Here is a 19,729-nt window from a genome sequence, read left to right as displayed (position 1 = left end):
TTTAGTCAGTGCACCCCCATGTTCACTGCTGATATGTCACCAGAACCCAATATATTACTGCTCAGACTGGTCACCTGAATCTCTTCACTTCCCACTCAGCCATTACTGGTAGCGAAGAGAATGAGGGACACGCTGACCAAATGGAGGACTGGGGGTAGGCGAGTATCACAGCCCACTCTGGATTTTCAGGTGTATTTCTTTCTAGATATCCCCTTTAACTTGTTATGTGTCATGCTAAACTTTGCTAATGAAGGTCACATTCAGAGATGATTTCATCTGTGGGATCTGGTATTCTGATAGATGTCAGCTGAGGTTTCAGATGTTTCTTGAGAAGCTTTGACTTTTTGTTTAGCCTTGGAGTTTACTAGAGCATAGACAACGTCCTAATGGAAGAAGAAAATACATTTATTAGACAAGAAGAAGAAACCAAGAGGCATAAAGTGTCCCAGTAATTCTGGAGACTTATTTTGCCTTGTTGAAACTTTTGTGTTTGGTAAAGGTTCAAGACCAAAAGCAGAAGACGTCCTTGTGACCCATCACTTTTTGTGCCATAACGTCTATCCCAGTGTGGATTTCTACCTTTAGTCATCCTCTGACGTTCTTGAGCTGGATCCACAGCTATGTCATTGGTCACCAGCGCTCAAACAGTACTGGGGGCGTCTAAGGAATGGCGACGCGGAGAAGACAACTAAAGGTTTCTTAAGGCTAATCCGACCCAGGTTTAGCATAAAATGAGATTCTAATGATAAAATCCCTTTAACTTGATAAGTTCCTACTATTATAAGCAAGAATCCTAAAATGTGGCGTAAACTGAATATCCAACTTTTTTCATCTGTATAAATATAGATTGAAAATACAAAATACTTGACATCTATATCCACGGAAAGAAGCTTTAGAGCTTGTTATATACGGTACGAGAGAGAATGCAGTAACATCTTAGGCTTCCTCTAGTGGTGGATACAGGTAGTGTATTATTAGTAGTATTATTATCTATTATCTATTAGCCATCTTTCTATACAGGGGATTTGGAGATTTCAATTAAAAATAGCTAAATCAATAAAAAAAAAAGAGATCTGACTCAAGAAATATATATATATATAAAGAGAGTTATAAGTATAAAGTGTTAAAATATGTAGATTTGCATTAAGCTTTGTAGTGTAATACTCAGGATAGGTTTATACATTTGTAGTACTTACAGGTTCATTGTCTTTCGGTAACTGATCTAGAAAATGAACAATAAAAAATTGTTTAAGACCTTTGTGAAACATGTCTTCAACTGGTTCACATTCAATGTAATGACCACCACGCTGAGGACCCTCTGTGGTACTAAACCTCTTTGGTTTGGGGCAACTCTTCATGCTGTTGTCTAAGAAGTCACCCTGTACTCTACTGCAGGAATACCACCAGGTACTACCTCTTGGAGCAGTCCCAGGATTGTTGACCAGGCAGGCCAGGGGTTCCCTGTAGCGCTCACATTTTCTTCTCCAGACTTCCTTCCAGAGGCCACTTCTTTCCAAGAAAAACATCAGGAAAGACTGACATTCTGGAGCTAGTACTGGAAGGATGGAGGTAAAGATATTTTCTCCATTGAGATTGTTTGGATGAATGATCGCCCAAAGAACAAGAAGTGAGTTCAGCATCATGCCAAGAGTAAAACATCCTGAGACCATTCATGTGTGTGGAATGTTATCTCCAGGATGGTATCTAAACCTCCTCCAAGATCAACTTCTCCCAACCACCCAGTATACAGATGGGATAAACAATGCTTTGACCATCATGATGGAGCGCCATGTCACAAGCAATACTTGTAACTAATAGAGATAAGTGAACAGTAAAATGTTCGAGATTCGAGATTCATTACAAATAGCATCTCAATATTCGACTATTCAAATGACTATCGAACCCCATTATAGTCTATGGGAGAAAATGCTTCAGTACAGGAGATCCCACCATTCGACTCAGGAGAGTCACCAAGTCCACTATCACACCCCAGGAAATGATGCCAACACCTCTGCAATGCAACTGGGACAGCAGGGGAAGCATGTCTGGGGGCATCAAGTACCTTTATTATGTTGGGATCCCCTTTCAGCTTGCGATATGCCGGAGCTGACTTTTTCCCATAGGAATGTATTGACCAGTATTGATTGGCCAGTCTACGACATTCAGCCAGTCAACGCTGGTTCTGCCTGAGGAGGCGGAGTCTAAGAGCCGTCCGCAGCAGTTTCCATTCTCGTCCAATTTTAGATTTCGCCTCCTCAGGCAGAACCAGCGTTGATTGGCCGAATGCTGTAAGACTGGCCAATCAACGCTGGTCAATGCATACCTATGGCAAAATGAGGCAGAGCCAGCCATGCGCTCAGCTTGGCTACTCCTCCTGTCACACACATCTCTGGTGTAACATAGCTCAGCACACACTCACCTCTGCTACATCTCTACACTCTGTTGTATAGATGTAGTAGAGCTGAGTGTGTGCTGAGCTCTGCTACACACGAGATGTGTGTGACAGGAGGAGTAGATGGAGGGTTGGTTGGGTGTAGTGCAGAGCTGCTACACCAGAGATATGGCAGAGCTGGCCGATGTTAGCAGAGCTGAGTGTGTTAGTCTGCTGCATATCTGCCAGCTCTCCTACATCTACATCTCCTACACACTCAGCTCACCTACATCGGACACTGCACGCTCCGTTTATCTGCATAGTTGAGCTGAGTTTGTAGTATCGGACACTACACACTCAGTTTATCAGTATAGCCGAGCTGAGTTTGTAGTATCAGACACTACACACTCAATTTATCGATATAGCTGAGCTGAGTTTGTAGTATCAGAGACTACACACTCAGTCTATTGGTATAGTCGAGGTGAGTTTGTAGTATTGGACACTACACACTCAGTTTATCAGTATAGCTGAGCTGAGTTTGTAGTATCAGAGACTACATGCTCAGTCTATTGGTATAGTCGAGCTGAGTTTGTAGTATTGGACACTACTGTTTGTTGATTAAGCAGAGCTGGGATTGTAACGACTATCCTATTCACTACACAGCATGTACCCCACGCTGTGTAGTGATTAACCCTTTCCCCCCACCCCCACAATGTCTGCTTACCTGCAGCTCTTTGCTCTTGGTCCACTTCGATCCATGGTCCCGGTTTCAGAGCGCCCTGCCCCCCTCTCCCGGACTATTATTATAGAGAAGGCAGGGCTTAGGAGAGTGTGGGCGGGTACTGGGTGGGGAGACTCCCCGCCCACACTCTCCTAAGCCCTTCCCCTCTCCTGGCTAGTATTATAGAAAAGGAGGGGCTTAGGAGAGTGTAGGCGGGGAGAACGCTCGCTCAGTTCAGCTATTCCTTTAGTAGTTCCGAGCCATAGGAATGCATTGACCAGCGTTGATTGGCCACTGTATGGGCATTCGGCCAATCAACGCTGGTCAATGCATTCCTATGGGAAAAAGTCAGCTCGCGCATATCACAAGCTGACAGGGATCCTGACAAGATAGAGCCCCAAAGAGCTGTGTGAGTAACATTCCCCCCTAAATAAAGGTAATCCCTAGCTAACCCTGCCTGTAGATCTGTCCCTGTGTCACAGTCACATAGTTCACAGTCTCATATGAACCGGATATTAAATCCACTATTCGTATAAATTGGAGGTCACCTGATTTAGCCAGCCAATTACTTTTTCTGATTTTTTTTCAATGCCTCCGTTGTCGTAGCTCCTGTCCCACCTCCCCTGTGCAGTTATTGGTGCAAAAAACGCGCCAGGGAAGGTGGGAGGGGAATCAAATTTTTAGTGAGTTTGCCACCTGGTGTTCGATTGGAATCAAACACCTCGAACGGCCTGATATTCCATCAAATATCAATTTGATTGAACGCCGTTCACTCATCTCTAGTAACTAAGTGTCCCTGTGAACTCAACCTTGAAATCTTATCCAACATGCCAAGGAAGTCTTGACAAATAGGGGACAACATTGGAAATATTGAGTCTCTGAAGAAACTTTATGTATTTGTCACTATAATTGTAAAAACTTCTGAAATGCTTGTAATTGTACTTCAGTAACCATTGAAGCATCTGACTAAAAACACCAAAGCAGCAAACTTTGCGAAAACTAAATATGGGTCTCCAAATTTTTGGCCATGACCGTACCTACTATTAGAAGAATGGTAAATATCTCACAGTCTGTAAAGCCACTGACCATAGCTGTCTAACTGGCACTGGTGTGAATTTGCATCGATTACTCAAAATTTGTATCAGTCTCAAAACGCTTGGCCACGAGACTCTTACACTGCCGATGATCAATAAGCAGATATTGATCAGCTTTATAGATCATTTCCAGTTCATGTGAAACAAACTAGATTCATGTTACCCAAGATGGTGATAATGGGATGATGGATTATGGAATGTGAACAAATCTTAAAGGGAATGCTGGAAATATATATTGGAGAAATGTTTTGGTTATTGGTAATTGTTACACAATCTCTGTTGTCATGCTGCACAAAATCTTGAAGCAGCCAAGTGAGTGTGACCAGAAATATAAGGCATTTATGGAGTTAACCCAAGAGCAATCTGCACCATGTGCCGGTACTTTTAAAGTAACAATACACTGCAATGCAGAAGTGACGGGGGCTATTCAAGTTCTTAAGGACTTAGCTACAAAAAAGCACGCCAGTCAGCCAGAAGTCTATGTAAAACTGCAGGCGCTGCCTGAGGCAACATGCTCACATTGCCTCTTGGTAGATGCAACTCTGTACTATAACAGCAAGGTTTACAATGGAGAAACCTAGATAAAGAAGTGCTGGAGATACTTACTTTGTGGTCTACCGGTCACATTAAGCACAGTATAAGTAACTTCTACATCAGGGGAAGGTTCATTGTCAGCGGCTGAAAAAATAACTCAGTAAGTATCAATTTGGAATTGAAGTAATACATTATTTATAAGCCATACAGACCATCTCCAACCTAACCTGGCCATAATAAATAATTCCAGCTGAGTTTGAGTCAGTGTTTGCAGCAATACATTTTCCCAAGTTGGAGATACCAATGGCTGCCCTTTGTCTTTTATATTATAAGGACTATTATGTACAAAATTATATGAACACTGGTCTAGTGTTTGGTAAGTTTTTGGATGGAATTTTCTATTACCTGTTATTGGCTGAGGGTTAGTATTGGATGATCGGCGGTGATGATAAATGTACAAGAAAATAAGGATGATGATGATGATGAGTAGTAACAGCCCCAAACTTACAGACAGTATGGTTATTGGAGAAGAGACTTCTGACACTATGGAGAGAGAGAATCTATCATTAGATAATACTCAGGTAATATAAGTGATAACTACAGGATAATATGTAGGGGTGCTGTTGTAGATTCAGGATCGTGTGAGTGTAGGGTCCCAACCCGTTTATGACAACGTAATGATGGACTTCACACCAAAATGTGCAAATAAGTATCCGTTTATTCATCACAAGTGCATTTGTGATGAATAAGTGGATACTTATTTGCACGTTTCGGTGTGAAGTCCAACTACAGGATTATAGACACTGCTTACCTTGTACATGAAGGTTCTGACTCCTCTTCTTTATCTTGCTGTTCGGTGTCTGTATCTCACATGTATATGTCCCAGAATGTTCCACCTCATATTTATTATCAGAGCTGAATCCCTGAACGTTCCTCCCATCTCTGTAGAAGACATACTGCAGCTCTGTACTCCGTCTAGGTTCGGTAAGTTGTGTGTTACATGTTAGGGTCATGTTATCTCCATCATTGACCAACTCTGGAGATACCTTCAACACTGGAGGAGAGAAGAGCTCTAGAAAAGAATGAAATAATCCAAAAGATAAATGTATAGGCAAATCCCAATGTGACAGTATAGGATGAAGCACTGCATGAATAATATATAGAAAATTCTACATTGGATCCTGTTTACACATTAGTAAAATTCTTCAATACATTTCTAAGTTATTACTTTATATAAGATTAATATTGGGGCAACTTACTCTGCCTTGACCCCAAACTCTTCCTAGTCAGACTAGTTCCATGATATGATAATAACTAGAGATGAGTGAACATCGTTCGATCGAATACACATTCAATCGAATATCAGGCCGTTCGAGGTGTTTGATTCCAATCGAATACCACGAGGCAAACGCAGTAAAAATTTGTATCCCCTCCCCCTTTCCCTGGCACTTGTTTTGCACCAATAACTGTGCAGGGGAGGTGGGACAGGAACTATGACAACGAAGGCAGTTAAAAAAAATGGAAAAACCCATTGGCAGCTGAAAACATGTGACCTCCAATTTAGACGAATGGTGGATTTAACATTCGATTAATTTGGGACTGTGAACTATGTGACTGTGAGACAGGGACAGATGTACAGGCAGGGTTAGCTAGGGATTACCTTTATTTAGGGGGAATGTCACTCACCCAGCTCTTTGGGGCTCCATCTGGTCGGAATCCCTGTCAGCTTCCAATATGCAAGCCTAAGTCACGATATGCATGCCTAAGTCACTGTATTATGTCGGGATCCCTGTCAGCTTGTGATATGAGCAAGCTGACTTTTTCCCATAGGAATGCATTGACCAGTGTTGATTGGCCAGTGTACAGCATTTGGCTAATCAACGCTGGTTCTGCTGGAGGAGGCGGAATCTAAGATCCATTGTGGTTCGATCTCAGATATAGCAGTGCTGACACAGTACTGTACATCGGAGATGAAGCAGAGCTGGGAATGCACTGTGCTTGGCTGCATCTGCCAGCTCTGATACATCGGGCCGTGCGCTCAGCTCAACTACTCCGGAGTAGTTGAGCGGAGTGTGCAGTATCGGACACCACTACGTGGGAGATGAAGCAGAGCTGGGATTTTAAAGACGATCCTATTCATTACACAGCATGTAGTCCAAAAACTGTTTCAATTTTTGGACCCCACGCTGTGTAGTGATTAACCCCCTCCTCCCATCAGTGTCCGCTTACCTGCAGCTCCCTGTTCTTCTTGGTCCGGTCCTCTGTCTGGTCTTCAGAGCACCCTGCCCCCCTCTCTCTCGACTAGTATTATAGAGAAGGCGGGGCTTAGGAGAGTGTGGGCAGGTACTGGGCAGGGAGATGTGTCCAATACTGCACACTCAGCTCAACTACACTCTGCAGACGATACTGCAGACTCAGCTCAACTACTCCGAAGTCCCAGTTGTCCCAGTTGTATTTCAGAGGTGTTGGCATCATTTCCTGGGGTGTGATAGTGGACTCTCCTGAGTCGAATGGTGGGATCCCCTGTAGCGAAGCATTTTCTCCCATAGACTATAATGGGGTTCGATATTCGTTCGAATAGTCGAATATTGAGCAGCTATTCGAAATTAATATTGAATATCGAACATTTTACTGTTCACTCATCTCTAATAATAACCTAAAAGTTATCAACTTGTAATATGTATTATTACTAGAGATGAGCGAGTAGTATTTGATCGAGTAGTAGTATTTGAATATTCGTACTCAATCGAATACTACTAGCTATTCACAGTAAATATTTGATTCAGAACCAGCACTGATTTGCCGAATGCTATACAAGTCATGGCCAACAGTTTTGAGAATGACACAAATCTTCTATTGTCACATGATCTGCTCCCTCTGGTTTTTCTGTGTGTTTGTCAGATGTTTTTATCACATACAGAAATAGAATTGCAATCATATTATGAGTAATAAAAGCTTATATTGGCAGTTAGAATGAGTTAATGCAGCGTTGCAATATTTGCAGTGTTGACCCTTCTTCTTCAGGACCTCTGCAATTCTCCCTGGCATGCTCTCAATCAACTTCTGGACCAAATCCTGACTGATAGCAGTCCATTCTTGCACAATCAATGCTTGCATTTTGTCAGAATTTGTAGGTTTTTGTTTGTCCACCCGTCTCTTGATGATTGACCACAAGTTCTCAATGGGATTAAGATCTGGGGAGTTTCCAGGCCATGGACCCAAAATCTCTCTGTTTTGTTCCCTGAGCCATTTAGATATCACCTTTGCTTTATGGCAAGGTGCTCCATCATGCTGGAAAAGGCATTGTTGATCGCCAAACTGCTCTTGGACGGTTGGGAGAAGTTAATATTGGAGGACATTCTGGTACCATTCTTTATTCATAGCTGTGTTTTTAGGCAAGACTGTGAGAGAGCCGATTCCATTGGCTGAGAAGCAACCCCACACATGAATGGTTTCAGGATGCTTTACAGTTGACATGAGACAAGACTGGTGGTAGCGCTCACCTCATCTTATCCAAATAAGCTGTTTTCAAGATGTCCCAAACAATCGAAAAGGGGATTGATCAGAGAAAATGACTTTACCCCAGTCCTCAGCAGTCCACTCCCTGTACCTTTTGAAGAATATCAGTCTGTCCCTGATGTTTTTTCTGGAGAGAAGTGGCTTCTTTGCTGCCCTCCTTGAGACCAGGCCTTGCTCCAAGAGTCTCCGCCTCACAGTGCGTGCAGATGCACTCACACCTGCCTGCTGCCATTCCTGAGCAAGCTCTGCACTGCTGGTAGCCCGATCCCGCAGCTGAAACACTTTTAAGAGACGGTCCTGGCACTTGCTGGTCTTTCTTGGGCGCCCTGGAGCCTTTTTGCCAACAATGGAACTTCTCTTCTTGAAGTTCTTGATGATGCAATAGATTGTTGACTGAGGTGCAATCTTTCTAGCTGTGATACTCTTCCCTGTTAGACCATTTTTGTGCAGTGCAATGATGACTGCATGTGTTTCCTTAGAGATAACCATGATTAACAGAAGAGAAACAATGATGCCAAGCACCAGCCTCCTTTTAAAGTGTCCAGTGGTGTCATTCTTACTTAATCATGAAAGATTGATCTCCAGCCCTGTCCTCATCAACACCCACACCTGTGTTAATGGAGCAATCACTGAAACGATGTTAGCTGGTCCTTTTAAGGCAGGGCTGCAATGATGTTGAAATGTGTTTTGGGGGATAAAGTTCATTTTCTAGGCAAATATTGACTTTGCAAGTAATTGCTGTTAAGCTGATCACTCTTTATAACATTCTGGAGTATATGCAAATTGCCATTAGAAAAACTGAAGCAGTAGACTTTGTAAAAATTATTATTTGTATCATTCTCAAAACTTTTGGCCATGACTGTACACTGTATAGCATTACACTGTTGTCGAATGCTATATAGTGTACCAATTGACCAGCGTTGATTGGCCGGTATACACCATTCGGTTCTACCAGAGGCTTGTCTGTGTGGAGGTGGAGTCTAAGATCAGACCACAGCAGTCTCCATTGTGGTTTTATCTTAGACTCCGCCTCCTCACAGACGAGCCTCCGGCAGAACCAGCGTTGATTGGACGAATGCTGTACACTGGCCAATCAACGCTGGTCAATTCACTCCTATAAGAAAAAGTAACCTGCCTCATAACCTGCTTGTGGCAGGCTCGTCTTTGCTAGTCCAGAGAGCTGGCAGCTTGCGGTTACGAGGGAGCTTACTTTTTATCAATCGAATATTCAGGCTCTACTCGAAACGAATCTTGAATCTCGAGTAGTTCACAGAGCTTTGGATTAGGCGTAGAGAAAGGTGTGTACAGAACCTTTAGGGCTAGTTCATATGGAGTCAAATGGGCTCGATTTTGACGTGGAATCCGCTTCAGGATCCGGATCTAAAAAACGCCTCCCATTGAAATCAATGGGAGCCAGTCATTTACTTTTTCCGCGAGCAGTTTGTTCCAACTCACGGAAAAAAGAAGCAAGCAGTCCTTTCTTCAGGCGGATTCTGCGGCGGATTTAGCCACGAACATCTGCCTTGCAACACCTCCCTCCTGACTAGGCCCATTCATTTGGACCTAATCCGGAGGGGAAAGCTGCGACTGCCGGAAGCCGTGACAGTTGCAGCTAGCCGCGGCAGACGCATTTTGGTCCGGATTCTGATACGGCTTCCCGTGTCAAAATCCAGACCATTTTACTCTGTGTGAACTAGCCTTAATATTATTATACATAGACAATATAATTTCCTGTTTATCCTGATTATATGTCTTCTACAGTTTCTTTTCTTTACAGTCTACATAGACTGTAGGACCCAAAGTACGGTTGGGGAAGATTGATGTACAATTTAATTCATTTTACCATTTGAATTATCTACCCATATGTTGTACCTATCACTGATCTTCATTGTAGAGCTGATCATGGTTCTTACATGACATGTATAATTCCCAGAATCCTCCAGCTGAGCAGACTGAACCTCATATTTATTAGATGGAGAAGAATCCTGAACCTTCCATCCATCTCTATAGAAAGCAAACTCCAGTCTTGTGGTCGGTCTGTATGGACTAAGAGTCGTGTCACATGTCAGGGCCATGGGATCTCCTTCAGTCACTACATTGTTGGTCACAGTAATGATGGGATGTGAGAAGATCCTATTAATATTATAAATGTGAAAGTTTGTGAGTTTGGATGTTTGTGGGTTTGTGTGTTCGGATGTTTGTTAGTCAATCACGCAAAACCCGCTCGACCGATTTGGCTGAAATTTTCCACAAACATAGTTAATACACCCGATTGCGCAATAGGCTACTTTGTCACAATAGCGCACATACGTTTGTGCCAGGACCCCCACAAACCCCAAACTCACATCACCATCTCTGCAATCTCACACACTTTGGACCATAGCAAGCCACAAAATTCCTATTGCCCTCTACAGCCTCGCCCCTAACCCCACACAATCTCATATACATATACTTTCCCACTTTGCCCCTCACCTTACTGATACTCCAGGAGGTTCTCTTTAACGCTCCGGAGCAGCCATGTTTGCCAACCCCCACCGCTCTGACAATCCGCGACACCGCCCACCCATGTCAATACCCCTAGGCGGTCTAATAAATGCAAAAAAAAAGTTTAAAAAAAAGTAAAAAAAATATTAAAAACAAAAAAAAAGGAATAAAAATTCAAATCACCCCCCTTTCCCTAGAACACATATAAAAGTAGTTAAAAACTGTGAAACACAAAACATGTTAGGTATCCCCGCATCCGAAATCGCCCGCTCTACAAAGATATACAAATATTTTTCCTTTTCGGTAAACGCTGTAGCGGGAAAAATGGTCAAATGTGCCAAACTGCCGTTTTTTCACTGTTTTGATTCTGATAAAAATTTGAATAAAAAGTGATCAAAGCAATAACATTTCCTGAAGATGGTAGAACTACAAAGTACACCCAGTCCCGCAAAAAAAGACGCCCTATACATCCCCGTACACAGACGTATAAAAAAGTTACAGCTGTCGGAATATGGCAACTTTTCAAAAAAAAATGTTTTAACAGTTTTGGATTTGTTTTTAAGGGGTCAAAATGTAACTAAAACCATATAAATTTGGTCTCCCCGGAATCGTAACGAAACACAGAATAATAGGGGACATGTCATTTTGGTTGCACAGTGAACGCCGTAAAACCAAAGCCCGTAAGAGTCGCAGAAATGCATTTTTTCTTGAAATCCACCCCATTCTGAATTTTTTCCCTGCTTCCCAGTACATTATATAGAATAATTAATGGCGGCATCATGAAGAAAAATTTGTCCCGCAAAAATTAAGACCTCATATGACTCTGGGAGCGGAGAAATAAAAAAGTTATGGGGTTTAGAAGGAGGGGAGTCAAAAACGAAAATCAAAAAATACCATCGGCGGGAAGGGGTTAACTTCAAATACTTCTGTCCCAAAGTCACTACGTAAAGTTTCTCACAACACCGTATATATAGCAGCTCAAATACAAAGTAACTGCAACACAAAAGTCTCACGTATTCTCTGAATTACAGAAACAACAAGATACAAACTTACATTTCATATCCCATACCTTATACACAGTACGAAAACCTTACCCGCGCCTGTATATAGCCACTGCTACAATCACCGCAGACGAAGTCGCGGGTACCAGCTAGTCTCTAATAATGGAAGGTATAGATGGGAGAAAGTATTATTTATAGTGATTTACACCAAAAGTACATTCATTCATGTTCCAGATAAAGTAAGAAGTTCTCCCATGTAGAAGACACAACCATTGTCTATACTCACCTCCTATCTGGATTATTGTCTCTGCACTTCTCTTCCTTACTCTGCCATCTGTAGTTATTACATCACATGAATATTTCCCAGAATCCTCCAGCTGGACATTGTAGACTTCATAGGTATCACTGACACCAAATCCCTGAACAATCCCTCCTTCTCTGTAGAAAGCAATCCGCAGTTGTGTATTGTGTCTGGGAGGAGGAGGGAGACTTGTCTGACATGTCAGGGCCATCTTATCTGTAGTAATAACTGGTTGTGGGGTCACTGATAGTGTTGGGGTCGTGAACAGATCTAGAAAAGGAATAAAGTGATAACAATATATTACTGGTGTGGGGGGCTAACAATATTTTATGATAAATTACATAAAGTGAGGGCCGAAATTACTTGTCCTTTCAATAATCTTGTCTCTATCAAAGATAGGTAGTTTTGTCTCACAAAGTGAACTGGCTAAGCTAATTAAAATGGAGACAGCTTGACTGGACCAGGGGCATGGTCAGGAGAAGATCAAAGACGAAAGACCCCTTTTAAGATAAAGGGACAAGAGAAGGGTAATTAAGCTAATTGTCTCCAACAAGGATGTCTATTGTCTTTAGAATACCATGAGATAGACATCTAGGGTGTGTGTTTGAGACATGTGCTAATGGCTGCCATTTTGTGAGACCATGCGACCACCATACCATGAGCTCACAGACTCCATTTTAAACTTGAGCTAGCCCTCAGGGGGGTGTGACCTCTCTCCAGTTTCTTATCCAATAGATATGCATCAGGGTTATTGTTACAAACTTCTCCACCAATAGATGGTATGCTAATTATACTAGCCAATCCTGTTCTGTCTATGCCATGTGATATATACTGTTGTTCTAGCCACCATTAAACAGAATCCATTTTGATACACCACCATCTGTGTCTTTGTGGTTCTCCAGGTCAAAGATGGCTGTAGCCGATCTTGGCCTGTTATTTAATTTGAAACTACAACAACATAAGCTCTGGGGGTCTTGTGCCCCCAACACTGGGGAGAATTTCTACAAGGCAGTAACAATTTAAATTTATTCAGGCATCAGATAAAGTAAGAAGTTCTCCCATGTAGAAGACACATCCATTGTCTATACTCACCTCCTATCTGGATTATTCTCTCTGCACTTTTCTATCTCTATAGTGACAATAGTCACTGGCACTGGCTGTTTTGTTCTGGTTCTGCTAAGACCCATCAGATCTACAACAATGGTGGTCACACAGAGATGGGCTCATTGAGTGCTACAGTAAGTTGTGTGTAAAGTAATAGGTGGAAGCAGTAATAAACCTCTTCTATCTTTTCCTCAGGATCTCCGGACACCTGTCCTGTTCCTGATAGATTATAGGATAGTTACTGCATCAACGCCACAAGACAATACTGCAAATTCAGCACCTGAACTGCCTGACTTCAAAAGATATCTAATTGAATAATGGCTGTAGGTGACACATGTGTCTGTATCCCGCACTGTCATGTGATATAAAGCACATGAAAGAAAATGGAGACTAGGGAGATAGGGATGGAAGCATGGAGGTTCAGGATGGACAAACAGAGAGCTGAGTGACTGCTAGAAAGAGGAGTAGAGGGAAGAGTATCAGGGAGACAAGTCCTGACCCGGAGAACCCCAATAAGTTTCCCAAGTTGGTGGGAATCTACTAGATAAGACTGCCTTTAGTGACCAATGCTGCTGCCATGGCAAATAAAATTATGGGATGCATCAAAAGAGTTCCATATTCTCATGACAAGGACATAGTTATACCTCTATACAAATCACTGGTACAACCAAGTAGACTATTGTGCACAATTTTGGACCCCGGTATGCAAGATGGACATAACTGAATTAGAAAGAGTGCAGAGAAGGACAACCAAGATTATTAATGGTCGGATTGGAGTACAGAGACAGATTAACAAACATTGGGAGATTAAGTTTAGAGAAAAGATGGATATTTGGAGACATAATAACAAGGGAGACCTTTCTAATGATCCTTTTACTCCTAAGCATAAGACAGTGACGTCTGGAGGAAAGAACATTTCATCAGCGATCTAGACGGGATCTTATAATGTAAGAGTACTTAGGATATGGTACACACTGCCACAGGATGTGCTGATGGTGGATTCATTGGGCAAGGTCAAAGTGGGCCTAAATGACTTTATTGAATGTAAAAATATTACAGGATATGGATTTAAGACTTTGATAAAGACAAGTTGATTCAGGGTTTTATTGGGATTGCTGGAATTGGTAAAAATTATTTTCTCCTGACATGCAATTGGCATCAGTCTCTTGTTTTGTTGATTTTTGCCTTCCTTTGGATCAACACTATAGGGTTATAGAGTGGACTTGATGGACCCCAATGTATAATGAAAGATGTAGTCTTAATCCACTGCCTACTATCTGTTGTCCTATACACATACATGTCACTTAGGCTGTGTTTGCCCTAGAGATCTAGAAATGGGTGAGATGGAGTCTTAGGAGCCCTGGCAATGTCATACACCATGGGGGGGGGGGGGGGCGATTTATTAGGACTGGGATTTCTTTTACATTGGTCTTAATTCATTCTGACAGTAGACATGGAAAAATTATTAAGAGACTCCAGACTGCTGTACTTTTATGATATAACTCACACCAGGTTCCTGCAGTAAGTTAAAGTAAATCTGATGGACAACAGTATCCGCGTCTACCTAGATCCTCACCCTGGTCTGTCCACTGTCTATAAATGTAGTGAGCCGGCCACACGAGCTGAGATACTCCTTAATGCAATAACAATTAACCAACTTAAGACACATTTTGACCACTTTCTAGTTGTGACCAGTTATTACATCTGGGCCAATGTTTTTAGCTAATTTAAACTCTGATTTGGAACAAATTTATTCAGATCGAGATGAATCATAGGACGGAACGGGCTGAACCCAAAACCAAAATGCAGAGGTTCGCCCATCTCTACCTATGATCTGTCCTGAGCAGGTGACAGATTTGCTATCGTGGCACAACCTCTATAATCCCATCTACTACACCCAGATTTAGGAAGTTGTGTATTTGTCTTCTATATTACACAAGGTGAAATCTGCATCAAAAATATGGAAACAATCTGCAATGTATAGAATTTCCCAGGAATTTTATAATCCCACTATATACTACAACTTGGGAATTTTTAAAACCTTTACCACATTTAAACCCGACCTCACCCAACAATAATTGTAGATGAGACTTCAGGAGACAAAGTGGCTCCAGATATATTGTACAAATCCTACAAATAATTCCTATATAAATGATCCTGGACTTACCTTGTACAGATACAGAAACTTCATCTACATGTAGGTTATATATATCATTATAATAGATTTCTTTTATACATCTGTATATCCCGGCAGCCGTCTTGGTTACATTACTAATATAATATTCTGCATTATCTGACCAGTCTGTGATGTTTATTCTATCTTTGTCAAATCTTGTCCGTCCTACAGAGTTCCCAGGACGGTGGCGACATCTTATATATATGTCATCTCCTTCATAGACATATAGAGGGGTCTGCAGGATGACATCATAACCTGTAATATACAATGATATAAGATGAGGAGACATATGATCTCTTATCAGTCTGTGTGTGATACAACTTGTTACCTTGCCTGTATATATATCATCTGGTAGATTTACTCACGATTACTAACATCCAGTCTAGCGGGGTCACTTATTTCTCCAGGTCTGGTCTGACATTGGTAACTTCCACTGTGTGATGTTTCAGCCTTCTGTATTATATAGGATTTTCCATTGTATACTTGCTCGCTGTCTTTGTACCATATATAATCCATCCCCTCTCCTATAGTAGATCCCACATCACAGGTCATTGTTATCTGCTCTGATGTAAAGATCTTCTTGTAGTCTGGAGTGAAGGTCACCGCAGGTCTGATGGCGGCTCCTATAAGACATCACGTGTCATACAGGGGAAGTGTAGACACAGGGACCATTTTAAAAGAGACCTTGAATATTTTTCATAAAAAAATATTTACTTAGACTTCTACTCCAGGTTAGTCTACAGTTACCCTGTGTTAGGATTGTGCAGAAGCTGCAGCCATGATATGGGCGTCGCTGCCTGTTCTTCTGTACAGTCCAGGGTTGCAGGGGTTAATCTGTTTTGCAACAGCCGGGTGTGGTCGAGTCTTTGATGGACTGGTGTGTCGACCAATGGACGCTCAGATTGGGCAGCTGGGCTATTTGCTGGTGACCGCCCCTTGTCTATATAAGGGGGCTGGTCCGGACGCCCGGTGCTCTAAGATTGACTCCCAAATGGTGTGTATATGTGTGATCGGGTTCCAGCCTGTATAACCACAGTTGGCCTAGCTAGAAAATTTCCCCCTTATTCAGCAATGCCATTTATAGTTGGGCAGCATGCTGCCTTGTGTATGTGAGTGCGTCTGTCAATATTCACACTGACCGGTTGTTAGACTGTAGCTGCATTGGGTGGCTGGAAGCACACAGGGTTTACTTGGTCTCTGGCTAGTCCTGGAGTTCAGGCTAACCAGTTAGTTTATTTGTGCGGCTACTCTGACTGCACAGGACTCTGTGAACGGTAACAGAGCAAACCTGGTCCTTTTATTTAGCTGGCAGTGACAGTAACTGTTGACAGCATTCTCACCAGGTTGCTTAGCAGTCAGTAGCCCAGAGGGCTCCGTAGAGTTTAGTTTTTTTTTTTTAATAAACCCTGCTGATCATAACAGTATCTTAGAGCCAGAGCCCCGCCGCAATATGACTTCATCTTCAAAATTGATGAGTATTGTCAATAGTCTGAACACATGCCTGGGAGCGTTGGAGCAACACTTGCAGCAATCTCCACCAGCTGCCCCAATTAATTTTTCTGACCTATCTCAAAGGTTAGTTCAGACTATGGCTCAGTTGTTTGGTAGTCTGCCGACCCCTGCAGCATCACCGTGTCCTCTCCTGCCTCCGGAGCGGTATGTGGGTGAGTCGCAGGGATGTCGGGGATTCATTCACCAATGTAAAACATACATTGAAGCCTGTCCCAGTCTTTTCCCCAGATGAGAAGTCTAAAGTAGCCTTTGTGGTTTCCTTGCTCACTGGGAGAGCCTTGGCCTGGGTCACCCCGTTAAAAGAACAGGACGCAGCGGACTTGGCTACACTAGCCGTGCTGTGTGAAGCACTACGCCTGGTGTTTCATGGCCCAGTGCCCCAGTCTACCTATGCCTCTCAGCTCTTACGTTTAAAGCAAGGCCAGAGCTCAGTAGTGGACTTTGCTATAGAGTTTCGAACCTTGGCATCCGAGCTGGATTGGCCAGACAAGGTACCTGTGGCAATCTTTTGGAAAGGTTTGTCCTCAAATATAAAGGACGAACTAGCAGGCCGAAAGCCTTCTACCTCCCTCTCTGCCCTAATCAATTCAGCTACTCGTGTGGATACACAGTTGTCTGATAGGAGAGTGGAGCGGGGGCTCGAGCGTAATCTTATGTCACAGAGGGGGGGTCATAAAATCTACCACTGCCTCGCCCGTTGTGGAGTCCACTGAACCTATGGAAACCTCCTGTGCTTCCACTCCTGGTGGCAGCAGGAGTAGGAAAATCAGGGGGTAATTTGTTACCGTTGCAACAGGCCAGGGCATATTGCTCCTCAATGCTCGACCCCACTGGAAAAGAAGGCTAGCCAAGTGTCCATCGGGGGTGGGTTACTTGGTACACAAAAGTCCCATAATCGTGTCCATTTCCCAGTAGCCCTTAAGCTGGGTAATGGATGTTTAAATACTAGAGCAATGATAGACTCTGGGGCCATGGGGAATTTTATGTCAGCCAAATTCGCCCAGCAGAATGGTGTGCCCATGAGAGCTCTAAAGACCTCCATTAACATTACGGTGGTAGACGGGTCTCAGATTCGGCCGCAGATCCGATTTGAGACGCCACCGTTGCTTCTGCGGAGTGGAACACTGCATACAGAGGAGCTCTCGTTCCAAATCTTGGAGGGCTTAACTGATGCAGTGATTCTAGGTCTCCCATGGTTATGCCAGCACTCACCAGTCATAGACTGGAGGCAAGGGGAGATTATTAAGTGGAGTCCTGAGTGCAAGGGAAGGTGTATGGAGGTGATACAATCTACCATCCCGCCAGTGAGGCCTTCAAAGCAAGAGGCCTTACCGCCTCAGTCTGCAGAGGTCTTTACTGTACATACTGCTGGGTCTCTGGTAAAACACAGACTTGGAGTATACTCCACTGACCTGTTGCCAACGGCAACGTCACTTCCACGCTGAAACAGGAGGCGTAAATCTGGAGGAAAGTGTCATTATCTCCTGTCATCAGGTGCCAGGGAGGGTTTTTGCCCGCAAGGGAAAGCTAGGGAAAAATCTAACACTAAGCAGAGTGTAGGCATAGTATCTGGGCAGGATATAAGGACTGGACTTTCTTACTCCCCTGACTTGCCAAGTCCTGTGGTAAAATTACCAAATAATAAAGCTCCACGGCTTATACATTCGGCCATGAGTCAGGCCAAGGGCAGGAGCAGAGTAACAACTGACATCAGACATAGGTCAGGGATGGAACTGTCCCCAAGGGATCGTGTCTGGCTCACTCCTCACCATGTTCGTCCCCGACCCGGAGACGCATGGCGTCGTTGGTGGGGGGATTAGTGTTAGGACTGTGCAGAAGTTGCGGCCATGAGATGGGCGTCACTGCCTGTTCTTTTGTACAGTCCAGGGTTGCAGGGGTTAATCTGTTTTGCAACAGCCGGGTGTGGTCGAGTCTTTGATGGACTGGTGTGTCGACCAATGGACGCTCAGATTGGGCAGCTGGGCTATTTGCTGGTGACCGCCCCTTGCCTATATAAGGGGTCTGGCCTGATCGCCCGGAGCTCTAAGATTGACTCCCAAATCTGAAATCCTAAATGGTATGTGTATGTGTGATTGGGTTCCAGCCTGTATAACCATAGTTGGCCTAGCTAGAAAATTTTCCCCTTAGTCAGCAATGCCATTTATATTTGGGCAGCATGCTGCCTTGTGTGTGTTAGTGTGTCTGTCAGTATTCACACTGACCGGTTGTTAGGCTGTAGCTGCATTGGGAGTTGGGTGGCTGGAAGCACACAGGGTGTTAATTGGTCTCTGGCTAGTCCAGGAGTTCAGGCTAACCAGTTAGTTTATTTGTGCGGCTGCTCTGGCTGCACAGGGCTCTGTGAATAGTAACAGAGCGCACCTGGTCCTCTTATTTGGCTGGCAGAGACAGTAACTGTTGACAGCGTTCACACCAGGTTGCTTAGCAGTCAGTAGCCCAGAGGGCTCCGTAGGGTTTAGGTTTTTTTTTTGTTTTTTTTAAATAAACCCTGCTGATCATAACACCCTGCATGTTAATTCATGAATACTAAAACAGGACATACAATAAAACTGAAAATGTAAACTTACATAGTGGTTTATGTGACACCTCCACATTCTATATATAATGATCAATTTTATAGAATAAAGCATGAAAGGACAGATGTGGTCACTTACCTTCTTGTAGGAGAACCAGCCCTATAAACAGAATAGAAGAAGAGTTATCAGATAGAATATAGTCCTGGTACATTTCTACATTGGAGGATATTACAGGTTAGGGGCGCCTTTAGAGTAAATGTATAACTAATAGATTATTACTAGAACCCAATAGACTTATCTCTAATAACTATAACTTACTCTGATAGCACAACTTTTGTAAAGTGGTGGAGAAAAAGCCATGAAGATCCCTAAGATGTT

The 19,729-nt window shown here is 43.1% G+C and overlaps 1 protein-coding gene across 1 annotated transcript in view; it reads right to left on the bottom strand.

Annotated features, from left to right (window-relative positions):
* Positions 1–272: 272 nt before the first annotated feature.
* Positions 273–19,729, bottom strand: part of LOC142214625 (Fc receptor-like protein 5) — an 84,061-nt gene continuing 64,604 nt past the window's right edge. The window contains exons 7-11 of the mRNA XM_075283562.1: positions 12,007–12,295; positions 10,083–10,372; positions 5,532–5,792; positions 1,197–1,660; positions 273–383 (exon numbers count right to left, since the gene is read on the bottom strand). Of these exons, the coding sequence (XP_075139663.1) occupies positions 273–383; positions 1,197–1,660; positions 5,532–5,792; positions 10,083–10,372; positions 12,007–12,295 (1,415 nt within the window). The remainder of the gene's footprint in view (positions 384–1,196; positions 1,661–5,531; positions 5,793–10,082; positions 10,373–12,006; positions 12,296–19,729) is intronic.

Source organism: Leptodactylus fuscus, chromosome 7, assembly GCF_031893055.1.
Source record: "Leptodactylus fuscus isolate aLepFus1 chromosome 7, aLepFus1.hap2, whole genome shotgun sequence".
In the NCBI taxonomy this organism is placed as follows: domain Eukaryota; kingdom Metazoa; phylum Chordata; class Amphibia; order Anura; family Leptodactylidae; genus Leptodactylus; species Leptodactylus fuscus.
Note: the sequence above shows the minus strand (reverse complement) of the source record. Positions and strands in the feature narration are given on the sequence as shown.